Genomic DNA, 21,865 nt, shown 5'->3' with positions numbered 1-21,865 from the left:
AGACCAGCATCACATGTAAAATCCTAGAACATGTATGTAGTAAACCACTTAGACAAACATAATGTCCTCACCCCATACCAACATGGCTTTAGGAAATATAGATCATGTGAAACACAACTAATAGAGGACCTTTTCAAAAGGTTGAGATAACAGTGAGCAAATAGATTCTATCTTACTAGATTTTCCAAAGCTTTTGACAAAGTTCACCACCATAGTTTGCTTAAAAAATAGTATTTTGGCATTGATGGTCCATTGCATCAGTGTATTAAAGATTTTCTGATAGGGAGAGAACAAACTGTTATAATAATTAAATAATTGGCTCTAAATTAACACCAATAACAGTAAACTCGGCGTACCTCAAGGAACATTCTTAGGTCCACTACTGTTTTTAATTTACATAAACGATTTACCAAATTGCATTAGTTCAGGAACAAAAGTCACTGATTATTCGCAGACGATTGTATAATATATAGAACGATAAAAACAACACAAGGTACAGAAATTTTGCAAAGAGAATTAGATGAATTACAGAAATGGGAATCAAATTGGAGCATGTCTTTCCACCCAGAATAATGTCAGTCATTAAGAGTAACAAAAAAACTAAAACTAACAAATTAATTCCACTTATCATATTCAAGGTAAATCAGTATCAGACTAAAAACGCAAAATACCTAGGTGTTATAATAAATAAAAAACTCATGGAATCCCCATATTGATGAAGCTATAAAAAAAATCAAACAAGCATTAGGATTTATTAAAAGAAATTTCTATAAATCAAATAAAAACATAAAACTGTTATTTAACCTTGGCTAGGCCAATAATCGCAAATGCATCTTTGGTTTGGGACCCCAAGAAAAAAAAGAAACTGGAACAGACACAAAATAGAGTAGTGAGATTCATAAACGAATATTCACATTTGACTTAGTAAAATCAGTAAATTTAGAAAGCCTTCAGGACAGAAGACTCAAAAGTAAAGAAGAAATTATACATTAAACATACCATAATCTTCAAATACAAAATTTAATAAAATATTCTGAAAGGCACATTCCTCGTCCCATATGCTAGGACAAATTTGTACACATGCTCCTTCTTCCCTAGTGCTATTAGAGCATGGAATGGGTTGTCTGAGCTAGTCAGGAAAACCAGTGACTTGGCAGAATTGAAGTAATTGGTTAATATGCATGACTAAATGCATGATGCGTAGGACGTAATCATCTTTTTTTTTTTTTGAAGTAACGTCTGTATTATATAAGATCAGATAAATAAATTTTTGGCAATAATAATGGAGAAGATTTTTCCCTACTCCTATCTCCATGGATTGATAAGGAGGTGCTAGCAGGCTTTTTCAACCATCATATTAAGAACCAATGTTATTAATATAAATTGGAAGAACTGTCAGTTTCTTATGTAAGTTTTAGTGGCTTGAAAGGTCAAATTAAATCTAATTAACTTGCCTGTATAAGGAATTATGTGGTCTACCACATTAAGGGCCTGTCCATTTACAGGTGATCTTAGCCGAGTAGGTTCTACATTTTCTGCTGATGACACTGTACTGTGGGATGTTATTAATTCATCTCCACATTCAAATACCAATAATGGATATCATGGCATTAGTTATATTTCCTCCTTTTAAATCCAAAAATTTTGTCATGAAAAAGGGCTGATTTGTGGAAACCCTACAATTCAGCTGGGAAATGCTAATGATAATTTAGTGCGATACTGTATCTGGTACTGGAATTTTTCAATTAATTATGAATGAAAAAAAAGCCAAAGTCAGTATTTTGGTCATTTATTTACAATTTCAATGTTTGGCAGAGAGTGATTTACATTGCACAAAGTATCACAAAAGTTAATTTCTATTTTTAAAAAAAAGAATATAAGCCCACTCTGCACTGAAAGTAATAAAGATTTATAATTCCAAAGCATACCATAATAACAGTAGTAGTAATGAAGTACTGATAATTGTGTGTATAGTCACATTGGGTTCTACTACAGCAATAGTGCACTTAAATCCTGACTTCTAAGACTTGAACTTGTTCATGTCTCTTACCTCTATATAGGTGACCAATTAAACAAATTATAATAAAGTTGAAATTGCCTCAAGAGGCAGCTAACAATCAACTACATTAGCCACATGCAGTTTTACGTTACCGATAGCCTAAACTAAGGGAATGAAATGAGACTTCTTGAAATGTGAGCTTACATTTGAGGAGTCAATGAGATATATGAGCACCATTAGCTATATCCCCAAGATAATAACGAACACCAGTAACTTATATCTTTTAGGCAGACCCTACTTCCACTACAGCCCAATATAACCAACACCCTGTACGGCAGTGCTGAACAACTGAAGAAAACAGCACACTTTTTTTCCTTGGCACAGTCTGCAAAAGAGCTCACAGCTCAGCAGCAATAAAGCTGGCTAGAAGAAGAAGATATCTTTTTAACAAATAAAGCCACATTTAAGCATTGTCAAAGCTACACTTTCAAAGCAATTGACTCCACTTAAAATACCTAATGTTTGACCATGGCATCAAATTGTCTCGAATCAAGAATTGAAAGTGAAAGTTTAAACCATAACTAGCAAAAACCTTAAAAAAACTATAAAACTGCATCCCCTAAAACTATTTTTTGACAAAGTCTATCTAGTAAATGCCTGAGCTATGATACAGAGTGAATTTGTTCAGTATTTTGACTTGTTGCATGTGTCATCACTTGAACTAAAGATTCTTCGAATTCTATCAGACATTAATCTCTCTTGTACACACATTGCTGTCTAGGTCTACAGACTCTACACAATCTGTATTAAGTGTTGGACTAAATTCACAGTAATCAAGTCTTCATGAAATTTAACACCCCCCCCCTCCCCGATTCTTTGATTTTTTTACATTTTTTTTTAAAACAAGAATATCTACACCTGATGTCTCCCATATATTAAATTGATTAAATAAAAAAAAAAAAATAATCAAAAGTAAAAAAAACAACTTTACAAAACTTTTGAAAAAAAAAAAAAAGGAAAACTCAAAATATAAGTTAAGTCTTAAATTATTCACTGTCTGCTAAAAACATTCCAAACAACTTAACATCCATTTTTTAGATTTGTGAACATTGGCTCTACATTTGCTGAGTTGAGTTTCCATTCCATGTGTTTCTATCCTCATCATTCTCATCGTCTTGAGCATTTCTGAAACGTCTGACTGAACCTTCTTGTCTGGAGGAGGAAGCTGCTCTCTTCTGGGCACTGAACAATACAAGAGAATACAAAGTTGTTGTTTTTTTTTACAAAGAGTTCATTGCTTAGTTTTAGATACATTTTTGGCGTTCCTCTTTTTTTTTTTTTAAAGATTGTGGGGATTAAGTGTTAAATGAATATTTCTTCACAAATTCTAACAATTGAAAATTCAGTTTTGGTTGGACAATATTCTATCAACTAAAGTAAGCACAGCTTTGGTTGGACAATATATCTTGTTATTACAGAGATATTTAGATATATTATGGTAAAACATTTTACAATTATTTATACAGTTTCTGGGAAGTCATTATTGAATCTGTCATGTGATGTATGCATCTTCAGATAAAATGTCTTTAACCCTACCAGACTTAAGTCCCTAAACCTAAGTGTCCTCTCTACTCTGGTTCCTATGGAAGATCAAGTAGCTGTAGATTTAATATAGCTCAATTAAAATCTTTGTCAATTCTAGATGAATTCTGACTTAAAATATTGAACTTGATGCTCGTAAACAGCACGGACCTAGAGACCTACCATTAAAAAGTCTGGTTCATCAGTACCGTATTGTGAACATTTCAGATATCTTTCAAGTCAAACCACACTAAGTCCAATCAAACACATGGGGATAAACATTCGCAATGGCTAAACATTTGATTTAATTATGATTAAAGTAAAAGTAAAGTTCCCCTTTCAGACCTTGTGATCTATAGGGCAGATCATGTGAAAATCATGTTTCTATGGTTAATGCGGGTGTCATGTGGCAAGCACAATGATAAACCACCTTTGCTTTTCCCCAACTAATGTCAGGTACCCATTAGAGCTGGGTGGACTCAGAGGCGCCCAAAGATCCCAGAATTAAAATCCCAGTCTTCATCAGGATTTGTTCAGAAGCCAAGCGCTTTTACAGCTCAGCCACCACGCCTAATTATGATTGGTTGGTTATCTTTAGATTTGACTTTTTTTTTCATATACCAGTACTTAGCAAGTATTGAAAAATAAGTACATCCACTCGGAGATCATTTTAGGAACTATAGAAAAATCTGTACAGCAGTCTGGTAGAGTTCAATTTTTAGTGCCAGCAAAACTCGTTATGTTTGTTTAGATTACAAACCTTCCAGGATTTCTCTCTCCTCCCCTAGCAGAAGTTTGAACTGTTGAGCTTGTCTGTACAGCAAGCCGTGTGCTACCAAACAGACTGGAAAATATTTTCCAAACAAAGAAGAATGGTGACAACAAGAGATTGGTGATCCCAGAGACACTCAACAAACCAGAAGAACTCCGCACAACAGACGTAGATGTACTGCGCTGGAAGACAAAATATTAACTTTGTATTACTGGTACTATAATGACTTAATCAAATAAATGACTGTACTACTGGTACTATAATGACTTAATCAAATGACTGTACCACTGGTACTATAATGACTTAATCAAATGACTGTACTACTGGTACTATAATGACTTAATCAAATGACTGTACTACTGGTACTATAAAGACTTAATCAAATGACTGTACTACTGGTTCTATAATGATTTAATCAGATGACTGTACTACTGGTACTATACTTAATCAAATGACTGTACTACTGGTACTACACTAACAAATTTCCATAAAGATCAATAGAGCAGTCTTAGTCTTAGATGACTGTACTACTGGTACTTTATTTAACTATACCAAAGGCCATTTTCATTTGGATCCGAGGCCTCCCAGACCCCTTCTAATTCAGTCTGTTGTTTTAGTTTTTTATTAATTAATTATTTATTAATGAAAGAATGATGTCAAATCAGGTATTTGAAAAATGAATTAAATGTACACAACAAAAACAAAACAATCAACATAAAATTATTTCCACATATCTTTGAAAGCTGAAACTGAATTGTAACAAATACTTAGAAAAACTAATCATTAAAGAAACAACTCGCAATTAGAAAATGAACAATTTGAAGCAAAAAAGAGTGAAGAAAAAAAATTAGATTAATAAATTGCTTTTTTTTATTGACTTCTGTATGTTCGATATTTTTGAAAATTTAAGACTTATAAGAAAAATTTTTAATATTTGACATACATAGGAATTATGTTTGTTAGGATCAGGGCATCAGACATAAGTATTTTAAACCAACAAAATCAAATTTCCAAGGCATTAACTAAGATGCTATTTCTCAGGTCTTTACCGGAATAACAAGAATCACTGCAGATGGTGCCAGCTGCAGTTCCTGCAAAGTCAAATTCAGGTCTTCTGTTGTGAATGTTCGACGAGGGAAAGCCATTGATAGGTTCACCTGGGCGCCAGTGTGCTGCAAGATACATTGGCTGTGTGAAATCTTAAGTGTAGCCAAATTTATTATCAATAATATCACATACAATGGATGATAAAAATGCCAATAGAACTAAGGCATAAATAAATTATAGCTTTTATATAGCGCTATTTTCATGCTTATAGCATTCTCAGGGCACTATGGTCCAATTTCCTTTGTGGACCAGTGGGGGTAAGGAGTATCTGGGAGAAGGTTTTTCCATGCTGCCTTTAGGCGCTCAGTAAACACAACTCTGCTCAAGTCGGGTGTCTAACCTCGAGTCCCCTTCATAGGTAGCCAAGCCAAACCAAGTTCAAGCGTACTTAGCCTCTCAACCGTGCATCCCACCATATAGGATATATAGGAAAACCTAAAAAAACACACACACTAAAACTGACACATTGCCCTTTCACTTTTTAGCCTATGAGTGGACAAAAGACTTGTAGACTAGTTAACAACTCACTAAATAACACCTATCAATAACAGACCTATCACTGAGGCTCAATAAATTCTTTACCTCCTAGAAATGTTTATTAATGTTGAAGTGTTGACACCTGAAACATAACTCCTCCTTAGATTTGTTTTGATCACGATACAATGCAACAATCCTAATAACCTTGATTTAATACTGCTGATAATCAATAACTAAATAGTACCAACCTAATAAACTGTTAAAACAAATAAATAAAACTATTTTTAAGTCTAATAAAGTAATGTCTTTTACATGGAAACTGACTTTACCATTAAAAATGTTTTAAATCTAGTTCAAAGATTTAGATGTCTGTATGGTATTTTCATATACCGGTATATTTTTTTATGTAGATAATTATTGTTATTATTCACATTGAACTATTTATAAAATAATCACAATTTAGTTTTAAGCATTTCTTTAATTAAAAAAAAAAATTGTTGTAGCAGACTTTAAACATTGTGTGTATGTTTCATTTGTATGATCTGACAATATTTTCCCAAGAACTTAGAGCGATCTTTATTGTTTTGAATTCAAATTTTAGCCAGAAGTTTTTTTTAATGTAATCAAGCCAAAAAAAAAAAAAAAGGTAAAACTAATTGCCCACTAAGTTATCTTTCTTACTATGGATGCATCCTAGAAACATTTTTCTAAAAAGAAATAAAAAGAAGGATATGAAAGAGAGAGTTGGTACATGTTCAGTTTATTCCTTGTAAGAGACCTTAAAACACAGTGCCCAATTCCTTCCACATGCCCAAATGGTTTATGCTTGTTGCTCACCCCAAAAGGGTGTTTCAGATTATACAAGAAGAATGGCAGCGTCTGTGTAGTATTACCTGGCTTATGAAAGCATTCACAGCAGCAAATTTTTCAGTTGCAGGGAACTGCTGTGTGACGGATGACCCATCAGAAAGACGGAACTGAATTCTGGCTATATCACTGACAATGATGAAAAATGAATTGATCAGATAAAGCAGCTGATTAAAATATAACTTCAATTAACGTTACAAAAGTTAAAAGTTATCTAAATGTTTTTTTTTCAATACTTGATTTTTCTCTAGAAAAAAAGAGTCCACCTCATTTGATACTGGAGACAGTTTGTTATGACTTGCTATAATTTTTCAAGAGGATTAGTCATGTCTGCATTGTGATCATCTTGTCAAAGGGAACTAAAACTACATTTTTGAAAGCAATGATAATTCAAACTGTGACTAGGAACATGATATTTGAGGATGATAATTCAAACTGTGACTAGGAACATGATATTTGAGAATGATAATTCAAACTGTGACTAGGAACATGATATCTGAGAATGATAATTCAAACTGTGACTAGGAACATGATATTTGAGAATGATAATTCAAACTGTGACTAGGAACATGATATCTGAGAATGATAATTCAAACTGTGACTAGGAACATGATATTTGAGAATGATAATTCAAACTGTGACTAGGAACATGATATCTGAGAATGATAATTCAAACTGTGACTAGGAACATGATATCTGAGAATGATAATTCAAACTGTGACTAGGAACATGATATCTGAGAATGATAATTCAAACTGTGACTAGGAACATGATATCTGAGAATGATAGTTCAAACTGTGACTAGGAACATGATATCTGAGAATGATAGTTCAAACTGTGACTAGGAACATGATATGTGAGAATGATAATTCAAACTGTGACTAGGAACATGACATCTGAGAATGATAATTCAAACTGTGACTAGGAACATGATATCTGAGAATGATAATTCAAACTGTGACTAGGAACATGATATTTGAGAATGATAATTCAAACTGTGACTAGGAAAATGATATTTGAGAATGATAATTCAAACTGTGACTAGGAACATGATATCTGAGAATGATAATTCAAACTGTGACTAGGAACATGAAAAAAAATCAACTTTGCCCACTATGACTGACCTCCTCCTGGCCAACTCTGCTGCTTCCGCTGCTTGCTGTTCAGCTAATCTTTTCTTTTTTAAAGCCTCTTCAGCTTTAGCCTGTGCATCTTTCTCTTTACCAAATCTGGCGGCTTTCTCTAATCTGGACATAGTGAAAATATTTTTTTAAAAAGAGTCTCATTGGAAACTTTTTCAGAAAATTTGAAATACAATATAAAAAAAAATCAAGTTGTGTCTTTGTGTTTTTAAGTTATGATCAGTGTTTTAAATATCATTGCTAATGTACTGACACAGTCTTCTGTCTAGAAATATCTCGTTTAATGACCAAAGCTGTTACTCTCATTAAATGTTAATATTCACTAAAATAACTTTTTGTTTTTAGTTTCTGGAAATAGTTTCTCCAGAAGAACAGAGAATGCATTTTCTAGTAGTGGTCAAAGATAAATTACCAATTCACTTTGATCTCATTATGAGGTAGTCAAAATTTTTTTTAAATAGACCCTAACCCTTGTTTAATTAGTTTTATAAGTATGTTCTATACGTAAGTATTCCACAATAGCTTTATATTTAATATAGTACCAAGGTATTTTGATTTTTTTAGTCTAAGTTACTATGAATAAAATTTAGCAGTTGTTGTTTTTTTTATTTCTTTTCTTCCTCACTCCCTCCTCATTCTCATCCCATTCTCTTCTTCCTCCTCATTCTCATCATCTTCTTTGTTCTCATAATTTTTTTAAATTCAGTACTCTTAATAATAAAAAAAACTTAAAAATAGATTCCCATTTCCGTAAACCATCAAGTGTTTTTTTTTTAATTTTCAGCAACTTGTATTGTTTTTATTGTTCTGTATATTATACAAGCATCCTACTTTTTTATCCACTCAGGTTGTTCACTGATGTGTAAACTAAGAGAGCAGTTTCTTACAAGAAACCTGAGTTTACGTTTATTGGTATAGATTTAGAGTTATTTATGATAACAGCTGACTACCAATTAAGAAATCTTTGCAGATGACCAGAAATACCAAAGTGTGGCAAACATTCTTAAGTAGGTGAAGGTGTTGAAATATTTCAATGCCTAGGAAAAGTGGATTAAGACAACTTATCTCTTTCAGTGTGGTGTTACTCTCAGCGAGTAACTTAGCTAGTGCTGAAGAGTGCTGCGTTTTTCTCAGCGAGTAACTTGGAATACAATATTTGTTTCACAATAGTAATAATGTTAAACTTTTTATTTCTCTCTTTATTTGTGAGAGTGTTTGTTCTTTGTTTTGGTTATAAATTGGATGTGGGACAAAGATGACTTTAAAAAAATGACAACATTGTGTTTGTGGTTCCACTTTTTTAGTTTATATCATGGGACCCTAAATATTTAAATAATACAATTTTTTAAGGCATTTTTTCATCTTTCATTAAATTTAAACTGACAAATAGTGTTTATGTTTCTGATTTTTCAGTATTTGTGGATTAAATGTAGTATTATAAGGTGAAATCTTTCAGTACATTGATTTTTAATGAATTTTTTATATATATTTCTTTTTTACTCAGTTAAAACTTAAAAGAAATATTTTCATAAATAATTTACTTTATTTTTTACACTTTTTTTAGCCTATTCATTTCCTTAAAACTAAAATCAAATATTTTATGCTATATAAAATAATAAAAAAAAGTTAAGTTGGTTCTAGTAACAATATTCCCCTCCTAATTTGTGTTCATCCCGGAAAAACTCCATGTTTTCAAAGTAAAACCCATTATAATTATATTATAATCTAAACCTTTTAAAAAAAAAGTTTATCAAATCAATTAGTTGAGTATCGTTGATCTAAATTACCTAAAGCTTGTCGCTATGGGGTTAAAACATGAAACATTTTCTTTATTAAAGTGATAAATAATATTGTTAAATATTATGTTGTAAGTAGGTTACACGCAATGCTAGTTAAGTTAAACTGATCTGGGGATTTCAGGATCATATTTTTAGCCTTTTTAAAAACAGCTTCTATTCAATCCACAAGTATTTGATCCTGAATTTGTGAGATATAAGTGATCTAACTGCAATGCCATCAGAGTCCAGATGTTTTATTTGGCTTCCGGACCAAGGGACCCGGGTTTGAAACCTGGTGAAGACTAGGATTTTTAATTTCGGAATCTTTGGGCATCTCTGAGTCATCCCAGTTCCAATGGGTACCTGACCATAGTTAGGGAAAAAGTAAAGGCGGTTGGTCGTTGTGCTGGCCAGATGACACCCTCATTAACCATGGGCCACAAAAACAGGTGACCTTTATATCATCTGCCCTATAGATCTCAAGGTCTGAAAGGGAACTTACTAATTAGAATTATGAATTGTATTATCTTTTTGTTACCATTTTCTCTCTTTTTTTTTAATGTCATTTATATCTTTATATTTCTATTAATGAATGCAATAAAAGTGTTGTGTGTTGTTTTCAACAGTACTTTTAAAACAGAACTTTATCTACGATTGTTTAAATCTTGTGCTCATCAAAAAGAATTTGTCGTCAAATGATGATTATTGTGTTACAAGAAAGAAAAGACAGATGCACTGTGGTGACATTTACCTGTCCCTTTCAATTTCCTCTTTAACTCTTTGCCTGGCCAACTTCTCTTCATCTTTCTCTTTCTTGAGTTCCTTTTTGGCCTCCAGGATATCCATCTCCTTTTGTTTCTCTCTTAACTTCTGAACACCTTGACCAATGTTCCTTCTTTCTATCTCTCGCTGCCTAGCTTCCTAAAGAAGACAAAAAGAGTCACACTACTAACAGGGCAAGACAACTTTAGGGACCATTTAAAATATATCCTAATTGGTTGAAGTTGCAAAGAGTCCACTCAGATCTGAGTACCTGGCCTTTGCTGAGGGAAATGAAAGATCATTGGTAAGGTCAACTTGGTAAAAACTGACTATAAAAATATGTGACTAACTGTCGCCACCCACTGTTTGACATTAAGTTTTTAAAATTTATCTTATTCGTCCAGTTGTCTAAAACAGCCTAATTAATAAATCATTCTGGGGATTCAGATAGGGCAACCTTGGGGAATGTAACCCTTGTCATAAACTTGTCTAAGCAAGAAAGGGAGTCAAACCATAAATATTTAGAGGCCTGTCTTGTAGTTCCAAACAAATGAGAACATGAGCCAATGACATACCTCTGCCTCTTTACGCATCTTTTCTTCTCTCTTCTGTTCTAACAACAATTTGGCTCTGAAATGCAACAAATAATAAACAAAATCAAAGCAGGTAAAGATCAAATTATCTTATCTAAAGAAGATCCATTTATTACGATATTTTCTTATGTCAAACTTTTTTGGGGGGAGCTGAGCTGTCAATATACACAGTAATTAATGTACTACTCAAGCCAGTAGAGTAAGGAATATTTTAGGTTAGAATAAATATCAGTGATAGAATGTTGTTAACCCATGTCAGTCTGAAGCAACTCAAGTGCACAGGATGACAAGATGACCCAAATAATAGAAGTTGAAAACAATTCAGACCGCTTTACTCAATTGCACTGCAGCCTGTTGCATAATTTATACTACAGAAAAATGAAACAACTACAGATACAAATGCAGGTTTTCCTTTAAACTTACATTGATTATGCTTTTATATTGTATAAAATCTTTTATTGGGAGTTATTTATGGTAGAAGTGTTTTAAACAAAACAGGGTGTCAGAAGTTGGAGAAAGGTCTAAAATTCTTTGCTGTAGTTGGTCAATATCAGTGTTAGGATTACATGTTTCTAGAATGAATAAGCTATGCAATGAAATAAAATGGAAAAAATACAAAAAAATTAGCAATGAAAAGATATGAAAGAATTCCTTTGGCAAGCAGAGTGAGAGATTCCACACATAAAAGTGCAGGTTTTAGGGATATTAAGAAATATTTAACATTCATAAAGACATTTACCAGGACAGAAGATAGTGTATAGTAGTGTATTATAGTGTATAACATCTCAGGGTTTACTAAAAGAAAACAAAGAAATTCCAAAAATGGTATAGTACTTTAAAGTTAATTAGTAAAACTCAAGTTCTCAGGAGATTAAGACTACAAATTAAAAATCTTAATTTTTTGAAGTTTGAAACTATCAGGTCATGTCATATGATGGAGTGAATATAACAGAGAAGAATGGCAGAACACTTGTGTGGCCCAACAATCTATCAGCTAACAGAACAATGAGATTCTAAGTACCCGGTATATCATATCATTAAATGGATACCGATTTCAAACTTATTGGTAAAATATTAGAATTTGGTTTTAATGCCCATAACTTACAAAGACGTAGCGTAATCAACTCTAGCATATATCAAGGCTACAACACTTACTTCTCTACACGTTCTTCTAGTGTTTCTTTTTGATTTAGTTCTTCATTTGTTATATCAGTAGCAGTCGCACCTAGACAGCAGAAAGTAGATCTGTTTATTAAATATTGGCATCACACAAAAGTTATCACATTTATTATAATATTACATTTATAGACAATTAAGACAATATTGTTGCGATCCATAGTAAAGCATCTTTTTTTTTTTTTTGGACTACAACTCTTGTTTTTTTGTCAGCTAGCTGAAATGAAAGACAATATAGTAGTAGTCAGCTTGACCCACTTTATATTTCTTGTGATCAAGTTCATATATGTTTGTTTTACTTTTGGCAATACAAACTTTAGTTCTTAGACAGTAAACTCTGAAATTGAGCTCCCCAATTTGTTTTAAAACCCTGAAACCTTGTTTGAAAACTAGACAACCGTTGAAACGGAGTATGTGATCAGAATTTGAATCAGATATTGTGTTCTAACACATTTATAAATAAAGAAATCAGTTCTACTTAGGAATTCAAAATTATCACTATGCTAATCATTTTAATTCCTTAAACTTTTCTTTAATAAATGTTAATATTATAAGTGTACATGGACATCTCAATAAAATGTACAAACTAGCTTAAATGTGAAATTTTTGGGGGGGATTTTCTAAAAGTTGATCAGTACTATGCTTTGTGTTTACTCTTGGTCTTTGTTTTTTTTAAGATCCTGTTGATGTTCTCCAAGCAAGAAGATACAGCAGAGAAAAAAAGAAGAGAAAGCAGTATTAAGACATGGTAGCAAATGGAAGTTTTAAACTAATTGTCTTATCCCCAGTGTTCAAGAGTATCATTCAACCTGTTCAAGTGTATCATTCAACCTGTTCAAGTGTATCATTCAACTAGATTTATGAATTTGCATTGCTTTCAAGTTTTCTGTATTTGTCTCGGACTGGAACATTGCAATTAGCCTTTTTGGTACTGAGAAGTTTGGTGATTTTGTATAGTTGTTTTATATCTCCTTTACCTGCTGCTTCTTCTGCCTGTTCTGCCAGATTATTGTAAAATGATCGTTTGTCTTGTCTAAGCATTTTGGTGACTGTGAAACTGCTTGGTAGTCTTGTTTTGATTGTTGCTTGTGGTTTCTTGTTTTTGCTAGGTTAACTGCCTGTTTAGCGCATTTCCTTTCTTTGATTAATTTCCATGTCTCGTCACTAATCCACTGTTTTTTCTTCTTAGGGTTAAGGCTTAGTACTTCATTGCTTGTTTCAGTAATAATTTCTTTGAAATTTTGCCAAGATTTATCGACGCTTTGTTTGGCCTCATCTAGTTGTAGCAAAGCAAATCTATTTTGAAGGGATAGTTGGAATTCCTTTTTAATCTGTGTGTTGTTGAGCTTGTCTAGGTCAAATCTTTTCCTTTTGTTTCTGTTTTATTGCTGGCCAGCTTCATTTTTAGTTTGGCAACAACTAGGTGGTGGTCTGAGCCAATATCTGCTCCTCTTCTGTTTCGTACATCTAGTAATGTGCTTCTCCAGTTCCGGCGTATGGTAATGTGGTTGATTTGATTCTCTGTTTTATTGTCTGGTGAAACCCATGTCACTTTGTGGCATTTTTTGTGGGGGAAAATGCTGCCTCCTATCACTAATTCATTAAATGTGCAGAAGTCTGCAAACATTTCTCCATTTTCGTTTATGGTGCCAAGTCCATGGGTGCCCATACATTTCTCTCTCTCTCTGTTGTCACTTCCCACTTTGGCATTCAAGTCTCCCATGACGATCAAAACATCTCTTGTAGGTATTTTGTCAACTATACTTTGCAGTTGGTCATAGAATGTATTTTTGTCAGTATCACTTGCAAGGTTGGTGGGAGCATAGCACATAATGATGTGAACATTAGACAAAAATTTGGCTCTAATTATTCGTTCTGAAACTGGTTCCCATTCTAAAAGACTTTTGAAAGCTTCCTTGTTTAGTAGTAGTGCTACACCATTTTCATGTAAGTCATCTTCTTTTTCCTTTCCAGAGAAGAGAAGGGTTTCTCCTGATTGCAGTCTTGTTTCACCGAATGTGTTCCATCGAACTTCACTCATTCCCAGGATCTGTAGTTTGTAGTTGGCCATTTCCTTGGCAATTTGTGCACATCTACCTGGTTCTAGTAAAGTGCGGACATTCCATGTTCCCAAGTTAAATGCTGCCTTCTGAATAAGGAAGTGTTTCTTTTTCATTGGCTTAAGTAGAGTGGTCGGCCTCACAGGATTCGTTCGACTTTCCCTGCATAGCTTCATAAGTCTCCTTTGTGGAGCTCTACTTTCGCCTCTGACAATGTTTAGTGTTTGTGCTTTTGTTCTGGTTTCTATAACACTTTTTTTTTCCATGGACAGGTTGTTAGCCTATCGCACAACCCCTGTGTCCCGGGGAGGGGGATGCACCTTTTGTCTGGCCTCTTTCCTAACAGACCTGTCCGGCTTGGTAGTACCTGCCAGGAGTGATGAGCTCCCGCCGGTATAGCTCTGAGGGTCATTGAGGCACTCAAGCTGTCACACCACGGCAAGGTATATCAGGTGGAACAGATGAAGACATTAAACGCCGTATAAATCTAGCACGTCAGACATTTACACAGCTAAAACCAACCTGGAAATCTCCTTACATCTCAAACAAGACTAAACTAAGAATCTTTAACTCTAATGTCAAGGCTGTCCTACTGTATGGTTCTGAAACATGGAGAACAACTGAAGCCACAACAAAAAAAATACAGACCTTCATCAACAGATGCCTGAGAAATATCCTAAAAATACACTGGTATGACAAAGTAGAAAACACCAAACTGTGAGAGATGAGTGGACAGAAAAATATAGAAGTGCAGATCTTAGAGAGGAAGTGGAGATGGATTGGTCACACCCTTAGAAAAGATACCAGCAACAGAGCTAGGCAGGCCATAGAGTGGAACCCCCAGGGAACAAGATGCAGAGGAAGACCAAAAAGAACATGGCGACGCAGTGTACTCGAAGAAGCAGAGAAGATCGGGAAGAGCTGGGACACCATCAAAAAGCTAGCAAGAGACCGTGGAGAGTGGCGTGTTTTTGTCGAGGCCTTATGTTCCATGAGGAACTCAAAGGAGTGATGATGATGATTGCTTTCAAGTGGGAACACAAAGGTCAGAAGATCTAGAACCTACATTTTGAAGGTTCTCAGTCTGACAATATTTCCAGAAGGTGCTTCTTTAAACAGTTGAACCATTGAGACAAAAAAATAAGTGTCTGGACACAAACAGAGGCAGATGTCTGGACACAAATAGAAACAAGTGTCTGGACACAAACAGAGGCAGGTGTACCTGATGCAGGAGGTTGTGAAGATGCTGAAGCTGCCACTGTCTCTGGTGTAGAAGGAAGTGGTGCTGGAGATGTTGGCTGCTGTGTTGTTCCACCACCAGAGGCTGTTGATTGAGCCTGTAACTTTATTTCCAATCAAAGTAATAAAAAAAATACATAAAGAGAAAGAAAGAATACATCTTGATCATTTCAAATAAAATCAATGGAAAACTTAAATTATAAAATGTTCAGAAATATTTAAATAATACCAAATGTTTAAATAATACCTTTCATCTTCCCATGTAAACCAAATGTTTAAATAATACCTTTCATCTTCCCATGTAAACCAAATGTTTCAGTTCAAGTTTGTGCAGAACATATAAACAGTTTAAAGTTAAGACTTAAAGTCTCTCTAAGTCTGTTATCTATCAGCGATAAAAATGTTTCTTCATGTACTCAGAAAGTCCATATCAAGCATGCATTGAATTAAACACATATTTTATGTGATACAATTTTTCTCTTAATTATTAATTTGGCTTACCTGAAGAGCATTTTTAACTTTGCTCAGAAAATCTTCTTCAGACTGACACTCCCCAATGACTTCCAGTGGCATACCGGAGTCGCTGATAAAGAAAACAGACGGGATAACAACAACAGGGTCTAAAGCTTAGGTTAAGGTCCACAATCTGGTTAACTCCGAAGTTACACAAGTCATTGTGAAACACAACTTCCCCAAGCATAAGCAATAACTTTTTCTATGCTCTTATAAAGAATAACACTTTTGGTATTAGCTTGAATTCAAAGATACAACTAAATGAAGATTTGAACAGATGGTAATAACTTTCAATTTAACACATGGTTCTAACGTAACAATGAAGTGCTTAGACAGACCAACAGAGAACAATGTGAAGGTTGAACTCTTCAACACCACTAAAGATACCACTGAATGAGACCAAGCTTATACTGAGCGAAATTGCATAAATTATTTTGAATCAATCATGTAATTATTGTTTTTTTATATTTTGACTAACAATAATATACCTTTGTGTGAGAGGAAATATTTGTATTAATTGTCTGTTTAGGGCAACATTCATGCTTATAGCATGCTCAGTGCGGTAATGTCCAATCACTTTTGTGGACCGGTTGGGTGGGAGTTGGGGGGTCTGGGAGATGGTTTCAGAGCGCTAATGTCCAATCCCTTTTGTGGACCAGTTGGGTGGGAGTTGGGGGGTCTGGGAGATGGTTTCTGTGCTGCAATTTTCAAAGTTTTTTTTTTAAATTGCTTGAGTCTGATTTCAACAGGAGTCATATGCGCTGGTGACTTAGCAATTCAAGTACCTATAAAAGTAGAGGGTTTTGGAAACTTAACTATAGCCATGTTACATGTACATCCAATTATATTACATTGTCTATTTTCTATTTCTACTAAAACATACCAACAGGATTGGATTTAGATTTGATATGGCCCTAAGCTAATTGAGAAACGGGGGTCCTTTTATAAGTCTAGATATGTCAGTGCTTTTCAGATACCTAGAGGATTAAACTGACATACAATTAAGAAGTACATAGATAATGAAATAATACATCATTAATTTAAAATCATTATTACTCATGACAAACTCTGACAATTTTATAGGAGGCCCCTAAGAAGTTTGGGGCCCTAATCTACAGTTTGTGTAGTCTATATATGTAAATCCTACACTGCATGTCAAGTCTAGAGACATAAAGAAAACCAAAAAATCCCCAAACTAAGAAAGGATACAAATCTGTGAAAAAAACTTGACATCATTACTGAAACAAAAAAAAAAAAGTTATTAACAAAAAGTCTATATGTTTTTTTCTACATTTAAATACTTTTAGTTTTATGTGTTTTCAGACTTCAGTCACAAAGTGCCACATATGTCATGTAATATTATTTTTATATTTATTACTCATGAGAAAAATGTTCCAAAAGGATTCAATGAAGGGACATACCCATCAGACAGTAGTTTAATGGCCACACTTTGGCTTTCTTCACATAGTCGTGTCACCTCCTCAGACTGTAAGAAAGATTCCATTTCTCTGGACTTGTCATTATCACCTAGATTGTTCAATACATTTAATGCAATGTGTACATACAAGAGACGTGCACAAAAAGAGCAATGATAGTTGATAACACATTATAAATAAGAAAGAAACTAGTGACCCAGGACCCAGTGATCTAAGCCCAACTGATTTCTGAAGTTTAACAAAAATATACACAAATCTTTATAACATAGTGAATACCATGAAATGGGTGAAATTTAGATATTTATTCAGCCTTTTTCGACTAATAGCAGAAAAAAACACTTATCCTGAAAGAACTTAATATATGTTACTTCTACATCCAAATTTAAGAAGATATTATAAAGATTCCTTTCTACCTTTCTCAATGACTTACCACTAATAAAAACAATAAACACAGATTTATTGACTTTGGCAGCTTGAATAGCTTGAGGAATGCCTTGTTCAAACCAACGCATTGTGGTTTTGTAGGAATAAAAAAACAACTGTAAAATGTTAAGCAAAACATTAGCAATCCTTTTTTAAATTAAAATCATGTAAAATATAAGTATAACCAATGAATTGAATTTCAATATAACTTTAGGAATACATGTTTACATGAGAATCTAGGATTTTAATCTATCAGCCTATGTCTGTAGAAAATGCAATGAATGTTGTAAACCATATTATATAGGTTAGCAGAATGTAAGAAGATGCATTACTCTCACTAACTTTTGTTTTGAATTTCAACTAATTATCAAGCAGTTTTACACTGTGGCTGTTTAGCCAACATTTATATTTGTATTTGCTGAGTGGCTTAAGTTAAAGAAGCATGGACAGTCTCCCTGACATGAAAGACAACATCACTAGTTAGAAAAATGTCAACTGAAGGATGAGAACAATAATGACTGGCTTTGGTTCAAAGTTATTTCATCTCACATCTCATCTGTACCATGAATTTTGTTGATCCATTTTTTTTTACATTGTCAAGACAGCTTTTCTAAGGGCAATCTTTTCTTCATGCAGAAGGGGTGTAATTTTGTGAAATTTTTTTTGCTTTAATTTTGTTTATTGTAGATGAGATTTTAATGTTAAACCGTCACTTGCTTCAGCGCAGCCAATGGGGGGAGGTGAGTTAAAAAAAAAACCTACAAAGAGTTTTTAGGTTCAAATCCCCTCTTCAATATTAAGCTAAAGCCATTAACAACAGTCACCAAATTATTATTCAACTAGATCTGATATAAACATTTTACATGTCGTGTAACTTTTGAGTGAATGTAATGATGGTGTGAATGCAGAACTATATTTTGTTTACTACAGACACTATAGTAAAGTTATAATGTTTTGTTTCTTGTAGCAAAGACAAACAGACACAAACACTCTTTTGTTCCCCTGGCAATCAAATCATTAAATAAGAACAATCTGGTATAAACTTTGTCACATGTAAACTATGAGTGAGTCTGGTGTGAATGTACACTTTGGTTTCTTATAGTTATGTTTTTTGTTTGGTGTAATGCACAAATTGTAAGACTAATTTCCATACACATATAATAAAGATTATTATTATTATTATTATTACTGCACAAATTATTATTATAACTATTGACAGATTTCTATGGCAGATAATAATAATAAAGATTATTATTATAGATTTAATAATTATTAGCTGTAAATCTGGTGTTTTTAATTTTAATGTAGACCTAGTCTATACTCTAGACTAGAGATAGAGTCTAGAGATAAAAGATTTAGAATCTAAATCTAAGCCTAAGCCCAGACCTAGGGCTAGTTCAATCTAGAATCTAGATATAGAATAGTTATACGGTACTCCGATAGTAGTCGGATAGTAGACACTAGAAATAATCTAGTGAGTCCTATAGTTGGCTATAGTATAGTAAGTAAGTATAGTAGATCTACTATAATATATTATATATATATAATATAGATATATTTATTATATTAGTATTATTGTATTATATAATAGTTATAGTAAGATAGTTCGGTTCAATTACCAAGTCAAGCAAGCCAAAACTAAGTCTAAGTCAGTTTAAGTAAAAGTTACTAAAAGTTAAAAGTAGAGTCTGACTGTTCTGTGTTCACTGGTTCAGAGACTAGAAGAGATAATCTAAGATAAATTTAAAATTGTAACTTTATTAGGTTAGTACTTTATTGTTTCAAAATGTAATGTATATTTATATTATATTTATTATATTATATTATATATTTTTAGTATTTAGACTAGGACACTAGGACTAGAGTGACTAGACTATAACCTAGACTAAGTCACTAGATTATTATCTGGTCTCTAGCTAGCTCTAGTTTAAGTATTATAAGTATATAAATAAATATATATATAGTATTATATAGATCTAGCTCTAGACTCACTAGACTTAGACTAATTTTGTTTAGATGTTGAATGAAAACAATGACGCGACATTATCGATTAGAATTTAGTTTTTAATTGATCATCAAAAACTGTAAAACCTTGCTTTAAAAAAAACGAATTAAAACTAAAAGATCTAGACATTTTACTGCAATGAAATGTTGTTTTTTTTTAAATAATTATACTGTACTTGTACTAAACTTAAATCTAGATCTAGATATAAATATAAGTTTTTGAAATATAATACTTAATAGCATAGATCTATATTGAAGATATTAAAAGTTTCAAGATCTAGACTAATATTAATAAGGTGACCAAATATTTGGGAAAGCGATCCGAGACACATATTATATTATAGTCGACATATGTCTAGTCGCTCTATATAGTCTAATAATAATAATAATAATGATAATAATATAATAATAACCTCTCTGATCCTACACAATGCTGATGTCAATGTCGGTTAGGACGACGTAGCCTAGGGCATGAGATTCGCCAATGGGAAGAAAAAAAACTCCACGGAAAATTCCCGGCTTTATTGTCTTATCTTATCTTATATAATACAGACGTTACTTCAAAAAAGAAGATGATTACGTCCTACGCGTCTTGCATTCAGTCATGCATATTAACCAATGACTTAAATTCTGCCAAGTCACTGGTTTTCCTGGCTAGCTCAGGGGACAACATCGACAAGGCGCTGCATCCTTGACATGGCTCAAAGCACTGGTCATCTCTACCACCCTAAAACAGAAGGCTTTGTTACAGCAATACAGGACAGAGTAATTAGGACAAACAATTACGAGAAGCATATCCTAAAACTCAATGTTGTCGATAAATGCCGAAAATGTGGAAATGGGGGTGAGTCGATTGAACACAATATGGCATGCAGGATGTCCAGCCCTATCAGAATCAGCCTACCTAGGTCGCCATAACCAAGTTGCAAAGTTAATACACCAACACTTGGCTTTGACACACAATTTGATCGGTAAGGATACTCCTCCTTATTATAAATACTCGCCACAAGAGGTTCTCGAGTCTACTGAACATCTGCTGTACTGGGATAGGCCTATTCTGACTAACAAAACGGTAGATTTCAATCGCCCTGATCTTCTGCTAGTTGATAAAAAAAAAACAAAAAAAAAACGCTACCATTATTGACATCGATGTACCACTAACTCATAATTTAAGAAAAACTGAGATAGAAAAACAAAGAAAATATGGGAACCTAGGCTTGGAGATTAAGCGTCTATGGAAATTATCCAAAATAACAATTTATCCCATTGTTCTATCAACCGAGGGGATAATAACAACTGACCTCACAGATACCTTCAAGGCCCTTAACTTTCCTAGGAACATTCTCGTTGCCTGTCAGAGGGCGGTACTGCTGCAGACCTGCCACATCACCAGAATATTCCTCAGTGGAAATTGTTAAATGGACTACGATGAATTTTGTTTCTCTTTAACGAAACTCGACCCCCGGCAGCGCCTGAGGATGACTACTCGTTCGTTTTTGAGATAATGATAATAATAAAAAAAACGGGCTCAGATTTTTTTCCAACAATACAGCTTTCCACAAGTTAGACGTTATTTCAACAGATCGCAATGTACACATACACACACAGTAGGCTAATTTAAGTAATAGCAGACTTTCTGAAGCGTTTTCCAAGAACAATTTTCAGTGTGATCTATCCAAAAGCATTAACCTGTCGAATAGCGATTGTTATCTGCTACATCGCTTTTTCTAACCATTCGCGTCATCCTAATAATATGTCGCACGCGTTGGCCTACTGCTTTGAGGAGGAACATTTTCAAGTTTTCATGGCTCTTTTCGTGCATTTCGTCAATGGCAGAAGATACTTCAAGGGCACTGACATTCTGACCTTCAAAAAACAAAACAAAAAAAAAAAAAACAGAACTTCTGCATAGAGTATCTTATCGTCTTCTTATCTT

At 33.5% G+C, this 21,865-nt stretch overlaps 1 protein-coding gene across 2 annotated transcripts; it reads right to left on the bottom strand.

Moving 5' to 3' along the window:
- Window positions 1–1,773: 1,773 nt before the first annotated feature.
- On the bottom strand, window positions 1,774–20,361 carry LOC106067475 (UBX domain-containing protein 4-like). 2 transcript variants are annotated; one of them, XM_056045451.1, is made up of 14 exons: window positions 20,343–20,361; window positions 17,933–18,041; window positions 17,488–17,593; window positions 17,276–17,304; window positions 16,055–16,173; window positions 15,537–15,657; window positions 12,234–12,303; window positions 11,061–11,115; window positions 10,475–10,644; window positions 7,928–8,050; window positions 6,830–6,932; window positions 5,402–5,524; window positions 4,341–4,534; window positions 1,774–3,241 (listed from the first exon to the last, which is right to left on the bottom strand). In XM_056045451.1, exons 2-14 carry the CDS (start codon window positions 18,012–18,014, stop codon window positions 3,115–3,117), a joined length of 1,422 nt encoding a protein of 473 aa, XP_055901426.1. In that variant the 5' UTR covers window positions 18,015–18,041; window positions 20,343–20,361; the 3' UTR covers window positions 1,774–3,114. The 2 variants fall into 2 exon arrangements, with proteins under 2 accessions (XP_055901426.1, XP_055901425.1); XM_056045450.1 differs by lacking the exon at window positions 20,343–20,361 and adding an exon at window positions 19,918–20,020.
- Window positions 20,362–21,865: the final 1,504 nt, after the last annotated feature.

This window comes from Biomphalaria glabrata, chromosome 11 (assembly GCF_947242115.1).
Source record: "Biomphalaria glabrata chromosome 11, xgBioGlab47.1, whole genome shotgun sequence".
NCBI classification, from domain to species: domain Eukaryota; kingdom Metazoa; phylum Mollusca; class Gastropoda; family Planorbidae; genus Biomphalaria; species Biomphalaria glabrata.
The sequence above is the reverse complement of the archived record's forward strand: the minus strand, read 5'-3'. Positions and strand labels throughout refer to the sequence as shown.